At 48.7% G+C, this 20,655-nt stretch overlaps 1 protein-coding gene across 1 annotated transcript in view; it reads right to left on the reverse strand.

Annotated features, from left to right (window-relative positions):
• LOC132407136 (lysosomal protective protein-like) overlaps positions 1-20,655 on the reverse strand; it is a 38,749-nt gene that overhangs the window by 11,260 nt on the left and 6,834 nt on the right. The window contains exons 4-8 of the mRNA XM_059993432.1: positions 19,200-19,358; positions 17,715-17,806; positions 6,893-6,977; positions 3,923-4,072; positions 1,347-1,477 (exon numbers count right to left, since the gene is read on the reverse strand). Of these exons, the coding sequence (XP_059849415.1) occupies positions 1,347-1,477; positions 3,923-4,072; positions 6,893-6,977; positions 17,715-17,806; positions 19,200-19,358 (617 nt within the window). The remainder of the gene's footprint in view (positions 1-1,346; positions 1,478-3,922; positions 4,073-6,892; positions 6,978-17,714; positions 17,807-19,199; positions 19,359-20,655) is intronic.

Raw genomic sequence — 20,655 nt, forward strand, 5'->3', positions numbered from 1 at the left:
CATATCAGAGACAGATCAAATGAAAGGAAGGGAGTAAGAGGTTTAGAGTGGATCTGATGGGACCCTTTCTCAGCCAGAGAGTGGTGAGTCCCTGAAGCATTCTGCCAGAGAGAATCAGGAAGCAAAGCCTCTGACAGCATTGAGGAAGTGTCTGGACAAGTGCTGTTTATCAGAAAAGATTATGGCCAAGTATTGGGGTTAATATAGATGGGTGCCCACCGGGAGGCATATGCATTATGGACCAAGTGGACTGCTGCCCTGATATATGGATCTGAGACTTGTTGGCATGACCCGAGACCTCTACTAATCAGCCAGACAAAGCAAGTGGGTACGTAGGAACACCATCAGATCCAGGCCACCTTCATCGTCACTGGGACAGACTCCCAGCCCTCTGACGAACTGCAGTGGTTCAAGGTGCATTGATGCTGCTGGTAGAGCCTCTACCTCGCAGGATTCGATCCTGACATGGGCGCTGTCTACGTGGAGTTTGCATATTCTCCCTGTGAGCGTGTGGTTTTCCCTCGAGTGCTCCGCATTCCCAGAAATGTGCGGGTTGGGAGGTTACTGGGCAGCTGTAAATTCCCCATCTTTTGTACATGGTGAGGAATTAATAGGTATGTGGGAATGAGAGAATGGGATCGTTTAGGATCGGTGGACATGTGTGGCTGATGGACAGAATGAGCCTACCCCTCTTTGACCCTTTGCCTCTAAGAAGGTGTCCTCACTACAGGAAGGATGTGGGAGCTTTAGAGAGGGTGCACCATGTATTTGGAGTGAAGGAGAATGAGAGTGGTGGGTACATGGAGTGGTAGTGGCAGGGCGCTCCATACACCCACTACTCTCTGCGTAAAAAACCTTGCCTCTGACATTCCCCGCTCTGGGATGATGGGAAGCTGGAGGGCTCTGAGGGAGGGTTAGATTCATCTGAAAGTAAGTTAAGAGGTCGGCAGAACATTACGGACCAAAGGGCCTGTACTGTACTGCGATGTTCTATGTTATAAAGAAAGGGCATTAAATAGGAGAATTGCGGGTTTGGGATTGACTGGGGTGATGGTATGAAGTGAGGAACACGTCATTGCAGAGAGAGTGCGCACCAAGTGAACCACCTTTATTACCAGGCATAGGCCAGCATCTGGTTTCAGGCGGACAGGAATGATCCCAGGACATTAGGGAAGTCCTCCCAAATGTTAAAATCCATATCTATTGTTCCTGGGTCAACATTACTATCACATTGGACTTGCTGTGAAAGAGACCTGATTCGGAACTGATTGCTGACATCAGAAGGGTAATTGCAAGTTGGGTATGGGGTGAGTTGCATGTCCCTCACACACACACTGTTCCCTTACCTGCAGAGCTCCCAGCCCTGGACATTTGCTGGGATATGCAGAGCCGTCCTCACATCAGCACGATTCAGCCAGGTCCACATAGCTGTATCATTGATGCACGGTGGAGCAAAGTTTCCAGACGTACCTGAGGCCTGGTCAGAGAAGGGGATGACAATGTGGATGGTGAGCTACATTCTTCAGGAGAAGCCTCTAGTTGATATCAGATACCACCACAATTCCTTACCAAGTTACAGCTAAGGCAATTTCTAAACTGTACTTAACCAAATATTTAACCACTTCATACGATGACGAGAACTCGTGTGGAACTGAGTGCACAAGGAAAAAGTTTGACCACTAGAACCCTGCAGGATGAGAATTAAGGACTCATTGACTCTGCCCTGTGAGTGTGTACAGATGGAATTAGATCCAAAGGGTTTCCATAAGAGAAAAAAGCAGAATTAGGACATTTGGCTCATCAACTCTGTACCACATTCACCTGCCTAACCTCCCTACCAATCATCAAACTATCAATGTCACAGTGGCACAGTAGTTAGCACAAAGCTTTACAGTACCAATGACCTGGATTCGATCCCACTGCTGTTTGTAAGGAGTTTGTATGCTCTTCCCATGAACTCCAGGTGCTCCAGTTTCCACCCACAGTCCAAAGTCATGTGGTTAGCAGGTTGATTGGTCATTGTAAATTGCCCCATGATTAGACTAGAGTTAAACAAGGGGTCACTGGGTGGTGGGGTTGAAGTGATAGAAGGGTCTACTCCATGCTGAATATCAATAAAATGAAACAAAATAACATTTTTAAAAATTCTGCCTTAAATACACCTAATGACTCAGCTTCCGCAGTTTCCTGTGGCAATGAATTCCACAGAGTCACCACTCTCTGGCTGAAGAAATTCCTCCTCATCTCCATTCTAAAGGGACTTTCCTTTATTCTGAGCTATGCCCTCAAATGCTAGATTTTCCTACTGAAGGAATTACCCTCTCTACACCCACTTTCAGTGTCCAGCGGGGTTCAATGAGATACCCATCCCATCTTTCTCAAGCTGATCAAGTACAGGCCCAAAGACACCAAATGCTCCTCAGAAGCCCTTCGTTCCTGGCATTCAGTGGCTGAGTGAATAGCAATGACTTTTCAGAATTTAATGTACAACAAAAGACTAGTCTTCTGGAAAATTTAGACTCTGCCCAGTATATCACAGGCACAACTCCCTCCAGCATTGGGAGTATCTACATGAGGGGCTGCCTCAAGAAGGCAACATCCATCGCCAAAGATTTCCTCCAGGCACATTCTCGCAGGTACCATCGAGTAGGAGGTACAAACCACTAAGTTAAAGAACAGCTACTTCCCTTCAACTATTTGGTTCTTGAACCAGTCTCTACACCACAGCTTACCACATTTATTACTTTGCGTTATACGGATTTTGTTTGGATCTTTGTTCTAATTGTGTTCTTTCTTGCAAAAACGGTGTATAGTTCAGGTTTAATTTATGCTTTTCTTGTGAATGCTACTAACATGCGCTATGTGCCTGTGATGCTGTTGCAAGCTTTTTGTTGCTCCTAAGCACGACAGTAAACTCGATTTTGATCAAGGAGTTTATGAGAAGACAGTAATCTTATTGGATTTGAAAAGATGAGGTGAATGAAAGCAACTGGACAAATTAGAATGTTACACTGTTGTGTATAAGAATGATTTGTATCAGAGTGCAGCGATATATACGGTTTAGTTTACTGAATTAGTAAGCCAGAGGCCTAGACCGATAATCAAGTGTGGTCGGTGATTTAACTCTTAGCTGTGCTATTTCAATGCTAGAATTAAAAAGGTAGGATTGGCAGTGGAGACCAAGGATTCGCATAAAGTTCGACCCGAATCTCATATGATTTTAGGAAATCTGTCTTTCTCACCAGGTCCAGCTTATGTGCTGCTACGGTAAAGTGTCAGTTGACTTATGAACCCTTTGTTCAAAGTCAATTTATATCAAACTTGGAGGTGAATAATGACTATGAAAATATTATGTAAGTAAGAGTGTGGAAGACTCAGTGCCCAGTGGACTTTGCATAAGACCATAAGCCATAGGAGCAGAATTAGGCCATTTGGCCCATCGAGTCTGCTCCACCATTCTATCATGGCTGAATTATTATCCCTCTCAACCCCATTCTCCTGCCTTCTCCTCGTAACCTTTGACACCCTGACTATTCAAGAACCTTTCACATCCACCTTAAATCTACCCAATAACTTGGCCTCCACAGCCATCTGTGACAATGAATTTCATAGATTCACCACCCTCTGGCTAAATAAATTCCCCTTAATCTCTGTTTTAAAGGGACTTCCTTGTATTCTGAGGCTGTGCTTTGTTTCTAGACATTCCCACTACAGGAAACATCCTCTCCACGTCTGCTCTATATTTCAATATCCAATAGATGTCATCGAGATCCCCCCCCCCCCCCGACCATTCTTCTAAACTCCAGTGGGTACAGGCCCAGTGGGAATAATGGAAGGAATTAGCCTCAAACTTCGTATTGTTTGGAAAGGGAGCGTGGTCCTTTGGTCTTTTCAATATAATATGGTAATACATGCTTCATACCATCTTCTCATCAAACTTGTAAAACTGGAAGAGGTTCTTCATGTCCGCATGGAGTCGATTAAAATATTTCTGTACTCCCCCAGAACATGGCCTGTACAATGCATACAAATTGAGTCCACTGTTGTAGATGATCTGGTAGACTTGGTAGAGCTGTTAAAAGAAAGAACAATCATTTGTTTTCAGGTCTAAATGAACATAATGGCCTTTGTAGAAAATCTGCAACGCTCTCCATCCAGAAATGCCTGCCATCTTGGACAAGAGCTTGTCACTTGCGTGTGATTATGGATGACGTTCACTCCCCCAAGAGAGGCCTCCAAATGAAAAACCTGCAATATCTTGCACACACGGAGTCTCACAGCAAAGAAGTTACGGTAAGCGTTGCATTAAGCTATCTTCTCAGTCAAATTAGACAGCATGCACCATGCAGGGAAGAGTGAGCAATTGGCCAGGACTATCAGCTACATATAACCAATAACAGATCATTCCGTTTTCTCAATATGTTCACTCTCCCATTTGCCACAGTCACTGCAGGTACATTTACTTCAATTGAAAGTGCTTTTGCTTTGCTACACAGATTGATGTACAAGTGAGGAAGGCTCCCTACCCCCAGCCAACTCGAGGAGCAGGCTCCGTCTGGCCACAGCTGGTGAGAGGAACTCGCTAGCCTGGATCAACCTACATAAAGCTGTGGGGCCAAATAGCATACCTGGTCAGGTACTGAGGGACTGTGCAGTCCAGGTAACAGGTATCTTCATCACCTCTCTGGAACTATCCACTGCCCCCGAGGGCTTCATGGCAGCCACCATCATCCCGGTGCCCAAAAGGGCGATCGTAACCTGCCTCGGTGACCACCGTGCAGTGACTCTGACCTCAACAGTAATGAAGTGCTTTGAGCGGCTGGTTACGATCACATTAAATTCCATCTACCTGCTGCACTGGACCCTTTCCAGTTCATTTATCCCCAGTCTACTGATGATGCCATAGCCTCTGCCTTCCATTCCATCCTGTCCCACCTGGAAAATCATGCTTCATTTGCCAAGATAATGCTTATTGACTTCAGCTCGGTGTTCAATATGATCTAACCTCAGAAGCTGGCAGGTAAACTGTCCGCATTGGGTCTCTCTGTAACTGGACTTGGACTTTTTGACAGGAAGGCCTCAGCCGGTTGTGTTGGCAGAAACATCTCCAGCACCATCACACTAAACACTGGTGCTCTCCAGGGCTGTGTGCTCAGCCCACTGCTGGATCCAGCTCAGACTGAATCATCAGGTTGGCCGATGACACAAAGTGGCTGGCCCCTTCAACAACGACAAAACGGCCTACAGGGAGGAGGTGGAGCAGCTGGAGGACGGTCTGAGCACTACAAATTGAGTCTACATGGACAAGACCAAAGAGACGATTGTGGACTTTAGGAAGATCACTCCTGACTCCACGTACACAGCTCATCCATGGAGAGAGTTAGGGTCACATAACTGGGAGTGCACGTAACAGACCATCTCAACACCTCCTCCTTGGTTAACAAAGCACAGCAGCGTCTCCACTTCCTGATTTTCCTGATGAGATCCCCCCCCACACCCCAACCATCTTTTCCAGGAGCACCATTGAGATTGTCCTGACCAGCTGCATCACCGTCTGGTATGGGAATTGAAAGGCATCTGGCTCTGAGTCCCTGTCAGAACTGCTGAGGAGATCAGCGTGGTCTCTCTTCCATCGATCAGAGATATTTATCAGGAGCACTGTGTACGCAAGGCCCTTAGCATTGTCAATTTACCCTCCCATCTGTCCAACAATCTCCTTGACCCCCTACCATCAGGCAGGAGGTGCCGGAGCATTAGGACAAGGACTGTTAGAATGGGAAACAGCCTCTTCCCCCAGCCCGTGAGACTATTGAACTGCCTGCCACCACCCAGGCATCATCACGTATGGAGTGCCAGCAGAGTTATACCGTTTAGCTTGTGTCACAGATGCGGTAACATTACTTTATGTGTTGTGTGTGAGCTATACGTACTGTGTTGTGTACCTTGGTCTGGAGGAACTTTGTTTTGTTTGGCTGTGTACATGTGTACAGCTGAATAAACTTGAACTTGGCATGTGAGGATTCAAAAGTTCAACACTAATTCCACAGAACTGGTGAGTGAGTGAGCTTGCAGCAGGATCTGGACCCGTTGGAGGGACGGGCTGAGAAGTGGCAGATAGAATTCAATGTAGCTAGGTGCGAGGTGTGAGGAACTTTCAGAGATCCAGCCAGGGTAGATCATACACAGTGAATGGCAGGGCACTGAGGATCATGGTAGAACAAAAGTATCTGGGAATATCGATACACAGTTCATTGAAAGTAGCGTCACAGGTAGATAGATTTGTAAAGGAAGCTTTTGTAACATTGGCCCTCATAAATCAAAGTACTCAGCACAGGAGGTGGGATGTTATGTTGAAGTTGTAGAAGACATTGGTGACGCCTAATTTGGAGGATTGTGTGCAGTTTTGGTCACCTACCTGCAGGAAAGATGTCAATGATATTGAAAGACAACATTTACAACGATGTTACCGGAACCTTCAGGCCCTGGGTTGTAGTGAAAAGTTGAATAGTTCAGGACTTTATTCCCTGAAACGTATGGAAATGAGGGGAGATTTTATAAAGATATGCAAAATTTTTGAGGAGTACAGATAAGGTAAATGCAAGCGGGCTTTTTTCACTGAGGTTGAGTGAGACTAGAACTAGAGATCATGGGTTAAGGGTGAAGGGTGGAATGTTTCGAAGAGGAATTTCTTCACTCAGAGTGTGGTGAGAGGGTGGAAATTGCTGTCAGTAGTGATGGTTTGATGTCAGCATTGAAGAGAAATTTGGATAGGAGGGGCATTGAAGGCTATAGACTGGGTACAGGTGAATTGGACCAGTTCGGCATGGACTAGATGGGCCGAAGGGCTGTTTCTGTGTTCTATGACTCCATGGCTCCTAGGTGAATAACCTACCGACTCTTGGCAGTTGTAGTTATTGTTGTTGTAGAAGTTGCAGGGTCCATATCCACAGCAGTATGAATTCAGGTTGGACCACAATCTAATGTGAGGGGGAGAAAAAGAAACACAACATCACTCAACTGGAACGGGTCAGACACCCTCATATCCACCTGGCTACCATTACTAACCCATCCCTCAGCTCAGCAGACCAGACAGACTTTTCCATTACTGACACCAGAGTGGTTCATGTATTCAAAACCCTGTCACAGTAAACATTTTCTTATTAATACAATCCTGGCTGGTTTATTCCATGCTTAATCCCAATAAAAATTAAACTAATCTCTAAATACAAACAGAGAAAATCTGCAGATGCTGGAAATCCAAGCAACACACACAAAATGCTGGAGGAACTCAGCAGGCCAGGCAGCATCTGTGGAAAAGAGTATAGTCGATGTCTCAGGCAGGACACCAAGAATTATCACAGGGAAAATAATCTGGTTCGAATCTCACCACAGCAGATGATGAAAAATTAAAATTAAAATTCTGGAATGAAAACCATCTTCATTTGCTGTATAATCCCTCCCCCGCCCCCACCATCAACATCAAAACAGGGAGTCACGCCTGGTTTAATGAAGAGTGTGGGAAGGACTGCTGGCACAGCATCAAGAACACTTCAGAATGAAGGATCAACCTGCTGAAGCTACAAGGCCGGATTATACACACGCTAAACAATACACTGAGCTACACTATCCCATCGCCGGTACAATTACAGGGGAGCCTGGTACAATTACAGGGGAGCCGGTACGATGACAGGGGAGCCGGTACGATGACAGGGGAGTCAGTACAATGACAGGGGAGCCGGTACAATTACAGGGGAGCCGGTACAATGACAGGGGAGCCGGTACGATGACAGGAGAGCCGGTACGATGACAGGGGAGCCGGTACAATGACAGGGGAGCCGGTACGATGACAAGGGAGCCTGGTACGATGACAGGGGAGCCGGTACGATGACAGGGGAGTCAGTACGATGACAGGGGAGCCGGTACGATGACAGGGGAGCCAGTACGATGACAGGGGAGCCGGTACGATGACAGGGGAGTCAGTACGATGACAGGGGAGCCGGTACAATGACAGGGGAGCCGGTACAATGACAGGGGAGCCGGTACGATGACAGGGGAGCTGGTACAATGACAGGAGAGCCGGTACGATGACAGGGGAGCCTGGTACGATGACAGGGGAGCCGGTACGATGACAGGAGAGCCGGTACGATGACAGGGGAGCCGGTACGATGACGGGAGCCGGTACGATGACAGGGGAGTCGGTACGATGACAGGGGAGCCGGTACGATGACAGGGGAGCCAGTACGATTACAGGGGAGCCGGTACGATGACAGGGGAGCCGGTACGATGACAGGGGAGTCAGTACAATGACAGGGGAGCCGGTACAATTACAGGGGAGCCGGTACGATGACAGGGGAGCCGGTACGATGACAGGGGAGTCAGTACAATGACAGGGGAGTCAGTACGATGACAGGGGAGCCGGTACAATGACAGGAGAGCCGGTACGATGACAGGGGAGCCTGGTACGATGACAGGGGAGTCGGTACGATGACAGGGGAGTTGGTACGATGACAGGGGAGCCTGGTACGATGACAGGGGAGCCGGTACGATGACAGGAGAGCCGGTACGATGACAGGGGAGCCGGTACGATGACGGGAGCCGGTACGATGACAGGGGAGCCGGTACGATTACAGGGGAGCCGGTACGATTACAGGGGAGCCGGTACGATGACAGGGGAGCCGGTACGATGACAGGGGAGCCGGTACGATGACGGGAGCCGGTACGATGACAGGGGAGTCAGTACGATGACAGGGGAGCCGGTACGATGACAGGGGAGCCGGTACGATGACGGGAGCCGGTACGATGACAGGGGAGTCAGTACGATGACAGGGGAGCCGGTACGATGACAGGGGAGCCGGTACGATGACAGGGGAGCCGGTACGATGACAGGGGAGTCAGTACGATGACAGGGGAGTCAGTACGATGACAGGGGAGCCGGTACGATGACAGGGGAGCCGGTACGATGACAGGGGAGCCGGTACAATGACAGGGGAGCCGGTACGATGACAAGGGAGCCTGGTACGATGACAGGGGAGTCAGTACGATGACAGGGGAGCCGGTACGATGACAGGGGAGTCAGTACGATGACAGGGGAGCCGGTACGATGACAGGGGAGCCGGTACGATGACAGGGGAGTCAGTACGATGACAGGGGAGCCGGTACAATGACAGGGGAGCCTGGTACGATGACAGGGGAGCCGGTACGATGACAGGGGAGTCAGTACAATGACAGGGGAGCCGGTACGATGACAGGAGAGCCGGTACGATGACAGGGGAGCCGGTACAATGACAAAGGAGCCGGTACGATGACAGGGGAGTCAGTACGATGACAGGGGAGCCGGTACAATGACAGGGGAGCCGGTACGATGACAGGAGAGCCGGTACGATGACAGGGGAGCCTGGTACGATGACAGGGGAGCCTGGTACAATTACAGGGGAGCCTGTACGATGACAAAGGAGCCTGGTACAATGACAGGGGAGCCGGTACAATGACAGGGGAGCCGGTACGATGACAGGGGAGCCGGTACGATGACAGGGGAGTCAGTACGATGACAGGGGAGCCGGTACGATGACAAAGGAGCCTGGTACAATGACAGGGGAGCCGGTACAATGACAGGGGAGCCGGTACGATGACAGGGGAGACTGGTACATCTGTGTAAAAGAGGATGTTGAAGAAATGATGGGGGAGCCTGGTACAATTACAGGGGAGCCTGTACGATGACAAAGGAGCCTGGTACGATGACAGGGGAGCTGGTACGATGACAGGAGAGCAGGTACAATGACAGGGGAGACTGGTACATCTGTGTAAAAGAGGATGTTGAAGAAATGATGGGGGAGCCTGGTACAATTACAGGGGAGCCTGTACGATGACAGGGGAGTCAGTACGATGACAGGGGAGCCGGTACGATGACAGGGGAGCCGGTACGATGACGGGAGCCGGTACGATGACAGGGGAGTCAGTACGATGACAGGGGAGCCGGTACGATGACAGGGGAGCCGGTACGATGACAGGGGAGTCAGTACGATGACAGGGGAGTCAGTACGATGACAGGGGAGCCGGTACGATGACAGGGGAGCCGGTACGATGACAGGGGAGCCGGTACAATGACAGGGGAGCCGGTACGATGACAAGGGAGCCTGGTACGATGACAGGGGAGTCAGTACGATGACAGGGGAGCCGGTACGATGACAGGGGAGTCAGTACGATGACAGGGGAGCCGGTACGATGACAGGGGAGCCGGTACGATGACAGGGGAGCCGGTACAATGACAGGGGAGCCTGGTACGATGACAGGGGAGCCGGTACGATGACAGGGGAGTCAGTACAATGACAGGGGAGCCGGTACGATGACAGGAGAGCCGGTACGATGACAGGGGAGCCGGTACGATGACAGGAGAGCCGGTACGATGACAGGGGAGCCGGTACAATGACAAAGGAGCCGGTACGATGACAGGGGAGTCAGTACGATGACAGGGGAGCCGGTACGATGACAGGGGAGCCTGGTACGATGACAGGGGAGCCTGGTACAATTACAGGGGAGCCTGTACGATGACAAAGGAGCCTGGTACAATGACAGGGGAGCCGGTACAATGACAGGGGAGCCGGTACGATGACAGGGGAGCCGGTACGATGACAGGGGAGTCAGTACGATGACAGGGGAGCCGGTACGATGACAAAGGAGCCTGGTACAATGACAGGGGAGCCGGTACAATGACAGGGGAGCCGGTACGATGACAGGGGAGACTGGTACATCTGTGTAAAAGAGGATGTTGAAGAAATGATGGGGGAGCCTGGTACAATTACAGGGGAGCCTGTACGATGACAAAGGAGCCTGGTACGATGACAGGGGAGCTGGTACGATGACAGGAGAGCAGGTACAATGACAGGGGAGACTGGTACATCTGTGTAAAAGAGGATGTTGAAGAAATGATGGGGGAGCCTTGTACAATGACAGGGGAGCCGGTACGATGACAGGGGAGCCGGTACAATGATTGGGGAGCCTGGTACAATTACAGGGGAGCCTGTTACATTGACAGGGGAGCCGGTACAATGATTGGGGAGCCTGGTACAATTTCAGGGGAGCCTGTTACATTGACAGGGGAGCCGGTATGATGACAAGGGAGCCTGGTACAATGACAGGGGAGCCGGTACAATGACAGGGGAGCCGGTACAATGATTGGGGAGCCTGGTACAATTACAGGGGAGCCTGTTACATTGACGGGGAGCTGGTACATCTGTGTAAAAGAGAATGTTGAAGAAATGATGGGGGAGCCGGTACAATGACGGGACACAATGCTGGAGAAAACCCACACTCTGGCACCAACATAGCAGGTCCACAATACTTGGCTGAACAACACAAAACAGAACAGACAAAAGGACAAAGCAACAACTGCAAAACAAACCCCATTCCTCCTTTCACCCACACTGTCCTCTAACCCAAGGACAGATCATCTTTGACCTCCAGCCTCCAAAGAACTCATGAATTCTCAGATAATGGGCCGTCCACTTCCCCAGTGGACTCACTGACTCGGGGCTCTGGCCATCCAGCCTTGAATTCCAGGCCAGAAGTGCCGTGGGGATAATCCACCTTGACCTCTAACGACAGTCCCAACATTGTCGGTGCCTGTCTTCAAGCTAATACATATGATGTCAGGAGCTGGCTAAAGGCATTATATAATATAAAGGCTACGAACCCTGGAACAATCCAGGAAAAGTACTGATGACGTGCTCCAGGACTCGCCACACCTTTGGCTAAGTACAACTGCAACACTGGTGTGGCCAGGATGGCATTTAGTGCTGTGGTTACAGTAATGATTTACAGTCACCAATCTTCAGATTGGGGTTCAATTCCCACCATATCTGCAAGGAGTTTATTTTCTCCCTGTGACTGCGTGGGTTTTCTCGTTTCTTCACGTACTCCAGAAGACATACAGGTCAGGGTGAGTGAGTTGTGAGCATATGACATTGGTGCAAGAAGCATGGTGACACTGACAGGCTGCCCCAGTACAGTGTTGGACCTCGCTGGTCGTTGACACAAACCATGTATTTCCATGAACATGATAAATAAAGCTCATCTTTAATCATGCCCACCAAACAGAAAAATGCCCAGAAATGTTCTTTCTACAAAAAGTGGGATAAATCCAACTTGGCCACTTACCAAAACATTGAAGCATGAAGTTACAGGAGAGAGATTGGCCCTTCGGCCCATCCAGTCCATGCCGGACCATCAATCTGTCTGGTCCGCCGCTTTCTGCCAGCATGTGGAACTTACTTAGCAACTATTCGCTCACCGAAACTTAGTTAGGGTTCTGCCAAAGTCACTTCATAACCACCGGCATCCAACATGAACCAAAGAGCTAAAACTCCAGAGATGAAGTGAGGGCATCTGGCCTCGACATTAGTTCACAAACACAAGAGATTCTGTAGATGCCGGAAATCCAGAGTAACACACACAAGTTGCTGGAGGAACTCAAGCAGGTCTAGCAGCATCTATGGAGGGGGGAAAGCAGTCAACGTTTGGGGCCAAGACCCTTCATCAGGACTGGAAAGGAAGGGGGAAGAAACCAGAATAAGAAGGTGGGGGGGACGGGAAGGAGTACAAGCTGGTAAGTAATAGATGAAGCCAGGTGAAGGGGAAGATGGCTGGGTGGGAGAGGGGTGGATGAGGTGAGAAGCTGGGAGGTGACAGGTGGAAGAGATAAAGGGCTGAAGAAGAAGTAAACTGATAGGGGAGCAGAACAACAATGGGAGAAAGGGAAGGAGGAGGGGCACCAGATGGGCAGGTGAGGGGAGGGAAGGGAATGTAAAAGAGAAAGGGGAGGGTGAGAAATGACTAGAAGTTAGAGGAATCAATGTTCATGCTGTTAAGGCAGCATTTGATTGAGTTTGGTATTATGGAGCCCTAAGTGGAATCGCTGGGGATCGCAAGGAAAACTCTCCATTGGAATGAAACCTAGCACAAAGGAAGATGGTTGTGATGATTGGAGGTCAATCACCTCAGCTACACAACACCTCTGCAGGATTTCTACAGGCTACTGTCCTAGGCCCAATCTTCATCAATCACCTTTCTCCGATTGTCAGGTCCAGGGAACATATCATCACTGGTGCTTGCACAATGGTCAAGACCAAATGCAGCCAGAGCTGGACAATACCCAGGCCTGGGCTGACAGGTGGCAGTAACACCTACACCAGTCAACGATGGTATCCAGCCAGACAAAGTCCAGCTTTCACTCTGTCATTCAATGGCATTGCCATCACTGAACCCCCACTATTGACGTCCTGTGGTTACAACTAAACAGCAACTGAGCTGGAGGAGCCACATCCACAACGTGATTGCAAGGGCAGGTGTGGCAAGTACTCAAAGCCTCTCCACCATCTACTCAGCTCAAGTGAGGGGGTGATGGAGCATTCTCCGCTTGCCGGGATGAGTGCGGCTCCAACCCATGCACGGCCATTCCCTCACTCCACCACCAACAGCAGTTTGTTCCCTCTGCTCACCCACACTCCTTCCAAAACCACCACCTCTTCCTCCTGAAAGACAAGGGCAGCTAAAGCACGGGCAACACCACCAGCTGGAAGTTGCCCCCCAAGCCACACGCCTTCCCGACTTGGAAATGTATCCCCATTCCTTCACCACTGCTGGCTAATTGTCCACTATCTGATTATTCGTTTGTATTCCTTCTCCACTGAAACATCATGGAATGATCCTCTATTTTAAAGGTGCTCCCTACACTCAGTGGCCACTTTTTTAGGTACACGTCTACACCAGCTCATTAATGCCAATCACGTGGCAACAACTCAGCATGCGGACATGGTGAAGACGTTCGGTTGTTGTTCAGAGCAAACACAAGAATGGGGAAGAAATGAGACTCAGACTGAGGAATAATAGTTGGTGCCAGACAGGGTGGTTTAAGTATCTCAGAATCTGCTGATCTCCTAGGATTTTCACACACAACATTCTGTAGAGTTTGCAGAGAATGATGTGAAAAAATGAACATCCAGCGAGCAGCAGTTCTGTGGTGAAAACACCTTGTTAACGAGAGAGGCCGGAGGAGAATGGCCAGGCTGGTGTGAGCTGTCAGGAAGGTGACAGTAGCTCAGATGTCCATACGTCACAACAGTATCTCTGAACACACACGTCAAACCTTGAAGTGGATGGGCTACAGCAGCAGAAGACCACGAGCATACACTCAGTGGCCACTTCATTAGGTACAGGAGGTAACTAATAAAATGGCCACTGTGTGTAAATGCATTACCGTTACACCTGATTAGAGCCATAGTGATTTAGGATAAATTGGACAATGCTTATGCCATAGGTATAGCATTTTGCACCCACTGTTTTTTTTTGTTAAACCTTGTTGATGTATTTTTTTTCCTGCTTACAAAATCTAAATATTGATTGTCAGCTTTTCTCATTGTGAACTTCCAAAAGTTCACTCAAAGTGTAAGGACGATTATGCCCTTCCACATCACACAGTCTGATACAGGAGAATCTACAAGTGCCTTTTAATATCGACGTAGACAGAGGAATGTATACAGGAGGCCAGCCATCCTTCACTGATAATCAACATGTTAAGGCAGAGAATGTGCCTGGTTACACCCCAGGTTTTCCCTCTCAAACCCCTCTGGTCATTTCTATTTCTTGTGTTTCCCATTACAGGGAGTTACAAGCTCAATGTGGAGTGAGAATTGCGGAAAAACAGGTTCCCTCTCATAATTTCTCACATTGTCCATCTTAATGCATCCTTACACCTCCAGGTCTTCCTACCTGCACGGCCCTGGAACTCTTCGATCCACGCAGCCACCATTTTCTCACCTTCATCTATAAGGATGGTGGGCACAAAATGGGAACCTTTTATCTCCCCCCCCCCCCTGCCGTTGTACAGAACATAAATAGCTCATCTTCTCTATGCTAACCATCAAGTACTTATCTGTACTGATCACATTTTTAGGCACCTGGCATCTAATGTGATCCTGCCAGGCAACACACACACTTGCTGACCTAACGTACTTACACCAGACCCCAGGTCACTCCCCCAACTTGGACCACCTCGAGTGTCACCCCCTATCATCCTGCACACAGCTGTACAACAAAATAGTCCGCCCAGTACCTTTCCCCATACCGGCTAGGCAGCACACATCCCCTCGACCCCACATACACCTCCATACATTCCACCCCACACACACTTACCCAAAGCTACATCCCAACTAACCCTACGCTCCACCCCAATTAACTGAGAGCTACACCCCATAATCTTAACATTGCTGAGCACCGATCGTCACCCCCTTACCCAAAGCATCACCACCAACCCTGTAATGCTCTCTGCTTTATCATTCATTTCTCCGATGTAGAGAGGGTCATATCAGGAGCATTTAATACAATAAGTATTTGTATGTAAACGTCTGTCTCCCCTAGAAGGGCTGAATGGTGACGAGGGAGGAGATGTAGGGTCTGTGTTTCACATCTTGTGGTTACAGAGGAGAGTGCCTGGGGAGGGGAGGGAGTGGCTGGGCAGAAATTGGGGGACTAGGGAGTCATCCCTGTGGAAAGCAGAAAGGGCAAAGGAGAACAAACTTGAAACACTTCTTAAACATTGGGACGGTTCCTGTCTCTATCGCTCGTTCAGATTCCAAATTCTTCCTCAAGTCCCTTGAAAACTCCTAACCCACTCTCCCCTGGCTTTAGGCCCCTCTGATTTACAGCAGCATTTCTTACCAGCTATCTGCACGTGTCCCTTATAGTTTGTTATTCATCAAGCATAACCGTGTGTGCCTCAAGGAAAATGAACTGAGACTCTCCTCAAAACTAAAACACTCCACCCAAGAGGCAAGTTTCCCTGCCTTCTCTGCCGCGTGATCACATCTTTATCCAATCTCCCAAAAACAGCTTCCAACAAAGAGCAATCTTTGAAAGGAAAACTAATTTAGAGCAAGCATCTGTGGTGAACTACGTGTGCCTGTCTGGACACGCCCCCCCGCTGACTGCCCCTGTGGCTCCTCCCACAGGCCCCTGTATAAAGGCGATTGGAGGCACTGCTCCTCCCTCAGTCTCCAGGATGTTGTGTGGTGGTCTCTTGCTGCTAATCGTGGTCTCTTGCAGCTAATAAAAGCCTATTGTTTGCCTCCCGTCTCCGAGAGTTATTGATGGTGCATCAGCAACTCACACACACAATGCAGGAGGAACTCGGCAGGCCAGGCATTGTCTATGGACAGAGCAACTCACACACACAATGCCGGAGGAACTCAGCAGGTCAGGCAGTGTCTATGGACAGAGCAACTCACAGACACAATGCAGGAGGAACTCAGCAGGTCAGACAGTGTCTATGGACAGAGCAACTCACAGACACAATGCAGGAGGAACTCAGCAGGTCAGACAGTGTCTAGGGACAGAGCAACTCACAGACACAATGCAGGAGGAACTCAGCAGGTCAGGCAGTGTCTAGGTTCAGAGCAACTCACACACACAATGCAGGAGGAACTCGGCAGGTCAGGCAGTGTCTATGGACAGAGCAACTCACACACACAATGCAGGAGGAACTCAGCAGGTCAGACAGTGTCTAGGGACAGAGCAACTCACAGACACAATGCAGGAGGAACTCAGCAGGTCAGACAGTGTCTAGGGACAGAGCAACTCACAGACACAATGCAGGAGGAACTCAGCAGGTCAGACAGTGTCTAGGGACAGAGCAACTCACAGACACAATGCAGGAGGAACTCAGCAGGTCAGGCAGTGTCTAGGTTCAGAGCAACTCACAGGCATAATGCAGGAGGAACTCAGCAGGTCAGGCAGTGTCTATGGACAGAGCAACTCACACACACAATGCAGGAGGAACTCAGCAGGTCAGACAGTGTCTAGGGACAGAGCAACTCACAGACACAATGCAGGAGGAACTCGGCAGGTCAGGCAGTGTCTATGGACAGAGCAACTCACACACACAATGCAGGAGGAACTCGGCAGGTCAGGCAGTGTCTATGGACAGAGCAACTCACACACACAATGCAGGAGGAACTCAGCAGGCCAGGCAGTGACTATAAGGAGAAGCACTGTCAACGTTTCGGGCTGAGACCCTTCATCAGGACGTTGTGACGAAGGGTCTCGGGCCAAAACGTCGACAGCGCTTCTCCCTATAGATGCTGCCTGGCCTGCTGTGTTCCACCAGCATTTTGTGTGTGTTGTTTGAATTTCCAGCATCTGCAGATTTCCTCGTGTTTGCACAGGAGGAACTCAGCAGGCCAGGCAGCATCTACGGAAAAGAGTACAGTTGAAGTTCCAGCATCCGCAGATTTTCTCTTCTTTCTAAGTTAGACCAAGTCAGGTCTAATTAGACCAGCTTTTCTACCTAGTTCCATCACTCTGTATCCAGTACCTAGACCCACAAAATGTCTGAACAACTTTTAATGGTTCTCAGTGTCAACAGATACAAATTTAATGAGTTGGCTTCAACATTCACCTATCACAAGACAATGGAAACAACATGATGTGAAGGTGCCAATCCTCTCCTGGTGTGGGTCCAAACTGGAGTCCTGCTAGAGACCACCAGGAAGCCATTGCACGTGCCTGAGGCGGCAGGGATGAACTGCAGAGGCAGTGTGCCCCAGCCGAAGCCACCTCCAGCCCAGAGCAGAAGAACCGTTCATCATATACTGAGCCTTTCATCATATACAAAGCAACGGGGGAACAGTAGGGCACTCCCCAGAGACCAATTACACAAAACTTACGTGTCCCCGAAGAGTCCATGGTAATAGGCAAAGTAAACAAGTGACTGGTCGTTGTAACGCTGGCTGCTCATTCCATTGCCAACTCCAAAACCCTAAAAGAAAGAGGACACAGCTTCACTATAGTCCATCATAAACTGGACGTGTTGAGTTCACACTCTGTACCTCTAGTGTGTGCTGGTACCAGTGGAACAGGAGCAGGGTTCAAACTTGAATACCTGTTCTATCTGTGTGGAGCCTGCACCTTCTCCTTCTCATTGCATGCTCTCCCTTTACACCCTCCAGGTGCTGTAGTTTCTGCCAATGTCCCAAAGGTGTGTGGGTTCATAGGTTAGAAAGCTCCTGTAGATAGCCCCCACTGTGTAGATGAGGGTAAAATCCGGGGGAACTGAAGGGAATATGGGGAGAGTAAAATTTGTTTAGGGCAACTGGCTGGCGGGCTGAATGGCTTGTTTCTGTGCCATATCTTTTTATGGGCTCTGCATGGTGGGTCATATCTAAAACCATTTGCCTGCTTGTTGATGCTTGACCGGCCACGTCCCATATTATCACAGTGATTACCGGGCTGGGTGTGCAACCATGGGAACCCAGGTCTTTCTGTGCTATTGACACATTCCCTTTCCCTGAGCCCTACCAATGGCAGCCACATGGACAATAGGCACATCTTCTGTTAACTACCCTCACGGGAGCCTGAGGTCCCACACTCAGTGTTTCAGGAAAGGGCTCTTTCATTTCACCATCAGATTTCTGAATGGTCCGTGAATACTACTTTGTTATTCCTTTTTTGTGCTGTTTACTTATTTGTGTAATTTATAGTAAATTTATGTCTTTGCTCTGCACTGCTGCTGAAACACTAAATTTCACATCATCTAAGTCGGTGATGATAAATCTTTTGAGATTCTGACACAGTGAGTCCCTGGGAACAGGTCTGAGCAGTTCCTACCACTGATGTAAATAGAAAGAATGATTCAAACTGGTTCTAAGAACTTTGAGGCCTCGTGTGGTGAGGACAGAGCCTCAAATGCTACAGGACCTCCATCAGCACCAGACTGGGTCTATCTTATTGCATGTCCTATCTGATTGGAGGAGTTGTTGACCATCCAAAACTATGGGTCACTCCTGAGCCCCAAACAACTACTCCAAAACCCCTGTATCATTCGTCAAGAAGCATCTGATTGCTCCAATATTTGCCCCCAAAAAGATGAACAGATCATTTATCTCTGATCTTTCGTGGGGTTTGTCTGTACAGAAACTGGTTCTGCACTTTCCAAAGCTGCGTTGCAAAAGGCATTTTGTTAGTTAAAAGGTAGTGGTGAAGTGTGTCTGCTCCCTGTTCTCACCCACCAGCCCTGTTCTTCAATCCCACATTAGGATGTGAGGAAGGGGTGGCAATCCTGACCACAGCTAGGACACAGCTTTCAAGAAAGAGGACACTGGGCCAGAAAGATGCAAAGACGGCTGATCATGTTGAAACAAAAAAACAGGTACCTTGAAGTTGATTTGTGCTGAGCCTTCTGCAATCTTGAGGCTCAGTGATGGTACGTAAACCCCAGCATAGCTTTCACCGAACACATAGAACTCATTGCTTGCAAACTCAGGGAACTTCTTGAAGAAATCCTGCAGAGCCAAGTAGTTGTTCTCGGCAACCTATGGGAGTGGGGTGGGGTGGAGACAGAGCTGTGGGTTAAGACTACACTGAAAAGTTAAAAGTCGATATAAGGATACAAACACAAGAGATTCAGCAAATGCTGGAAATCCAGAGCAATACACACTAAATGCTGAAGGAACTCAGCAGGTCAGGCTGCATCCTTGGAGAGGAATAAACAGTCGATGCCTCATCAGGACATGGATATAGGGTCTTTGGCGTGTCTGGGTTAACAGCTGCCAGTATCACTGGGAGTACACTCCAGCCACACCAAGATATTCTAACTTCAGTGAACAATATTCCTGCTTTTCAGCTCGGCTTCCACTGTAGGGACTAAAGATTAAAGTCCCGATTGTGAGGTGCCATCGTCTTGCAAGGCTTTACAGTAATCAGCAAATAACGCCGTTAATGAGTTCAATATTGACACAAACTCTTAAGAGGAAAATTGCACCAACAGCTTTGTTTAAACTACTTAACAAGTAAGATGGGGAACGTGCAGGTAACATAAGGGAGATCCTTAATGGGTATTTGAAACAGTAGTTACACCAGGGAGGCATCACGTTTTGAGACTGACAGATTGAAAATTTATTTCTCTGTATTTTCCCTAGGATTAATGGAAGCACATAAAATGTATTTACCAGAGATAACAAAAAAGGATGGATTTTTCCACCAGATTAAATACTGGAAGTGAGAGCACTTAGTACTTGCTATTTGTCTAACATTGAAGTCACTTATATAATGTTTGTTTAAACAGTGTTCTTTCCGCAAAGTGCTCTGTTTAGTTCCACTCCAATGCAATGCAAAGCCCTGTGGGTAAATGCTGCTCCCCTTCTTCGATGAAGAATGTTTCCTATGATGGGGAAAGTTGGAACTATGGAGCATAGTTTCAGACCATTAACAGAGAGGAGACTGAGGATGCTGGAATCTGGAGTGAGAAAGGAGCTGCTGGAGGAACACAGCAGGTCAGGTAGCTTTTGTGGAGGGAAACGGACAGTCAATGTTTCAGGTCAACATCACCAAGTTCAGATGAAATGTCTCAACCCAAAACGTCAACAGTCCATTGCATTCCCTAGATCTTGTCTGGTCAGGTGAGTTCCTCCAGTAGCTCCTTTTATTTACTGAAGAATTTCCACTCTCAAAGGGTCACGAGTCTTCAGACTTCACCACCTCGAGCTCTGGTGGTGCAGTCACTGAATATAGAAAAGCTAAGGTAAAATTTCAATTCTACTTGGAAGTAGGGCAAGAAAGTAGAGCTGAAGTCAGGAGCCATCAGCCAAAACCTTACAGAATATGAATCAG

This window comes from Hypanus sabinus, chromosome 17, assembly GCF_030144855.1.
Source record: "Hypanus sabinus isolate sHypSab1 chromosome 17, sHypSab1.hap1, whole genome shotgun sequence".
NCBI classification, from domain to species: Eukaryota; Metazoa; Chordata; class Chondrichthyes; order Myliobatiformes; family Dasyatidae; genus Hypanus; species Hypanus sabinus.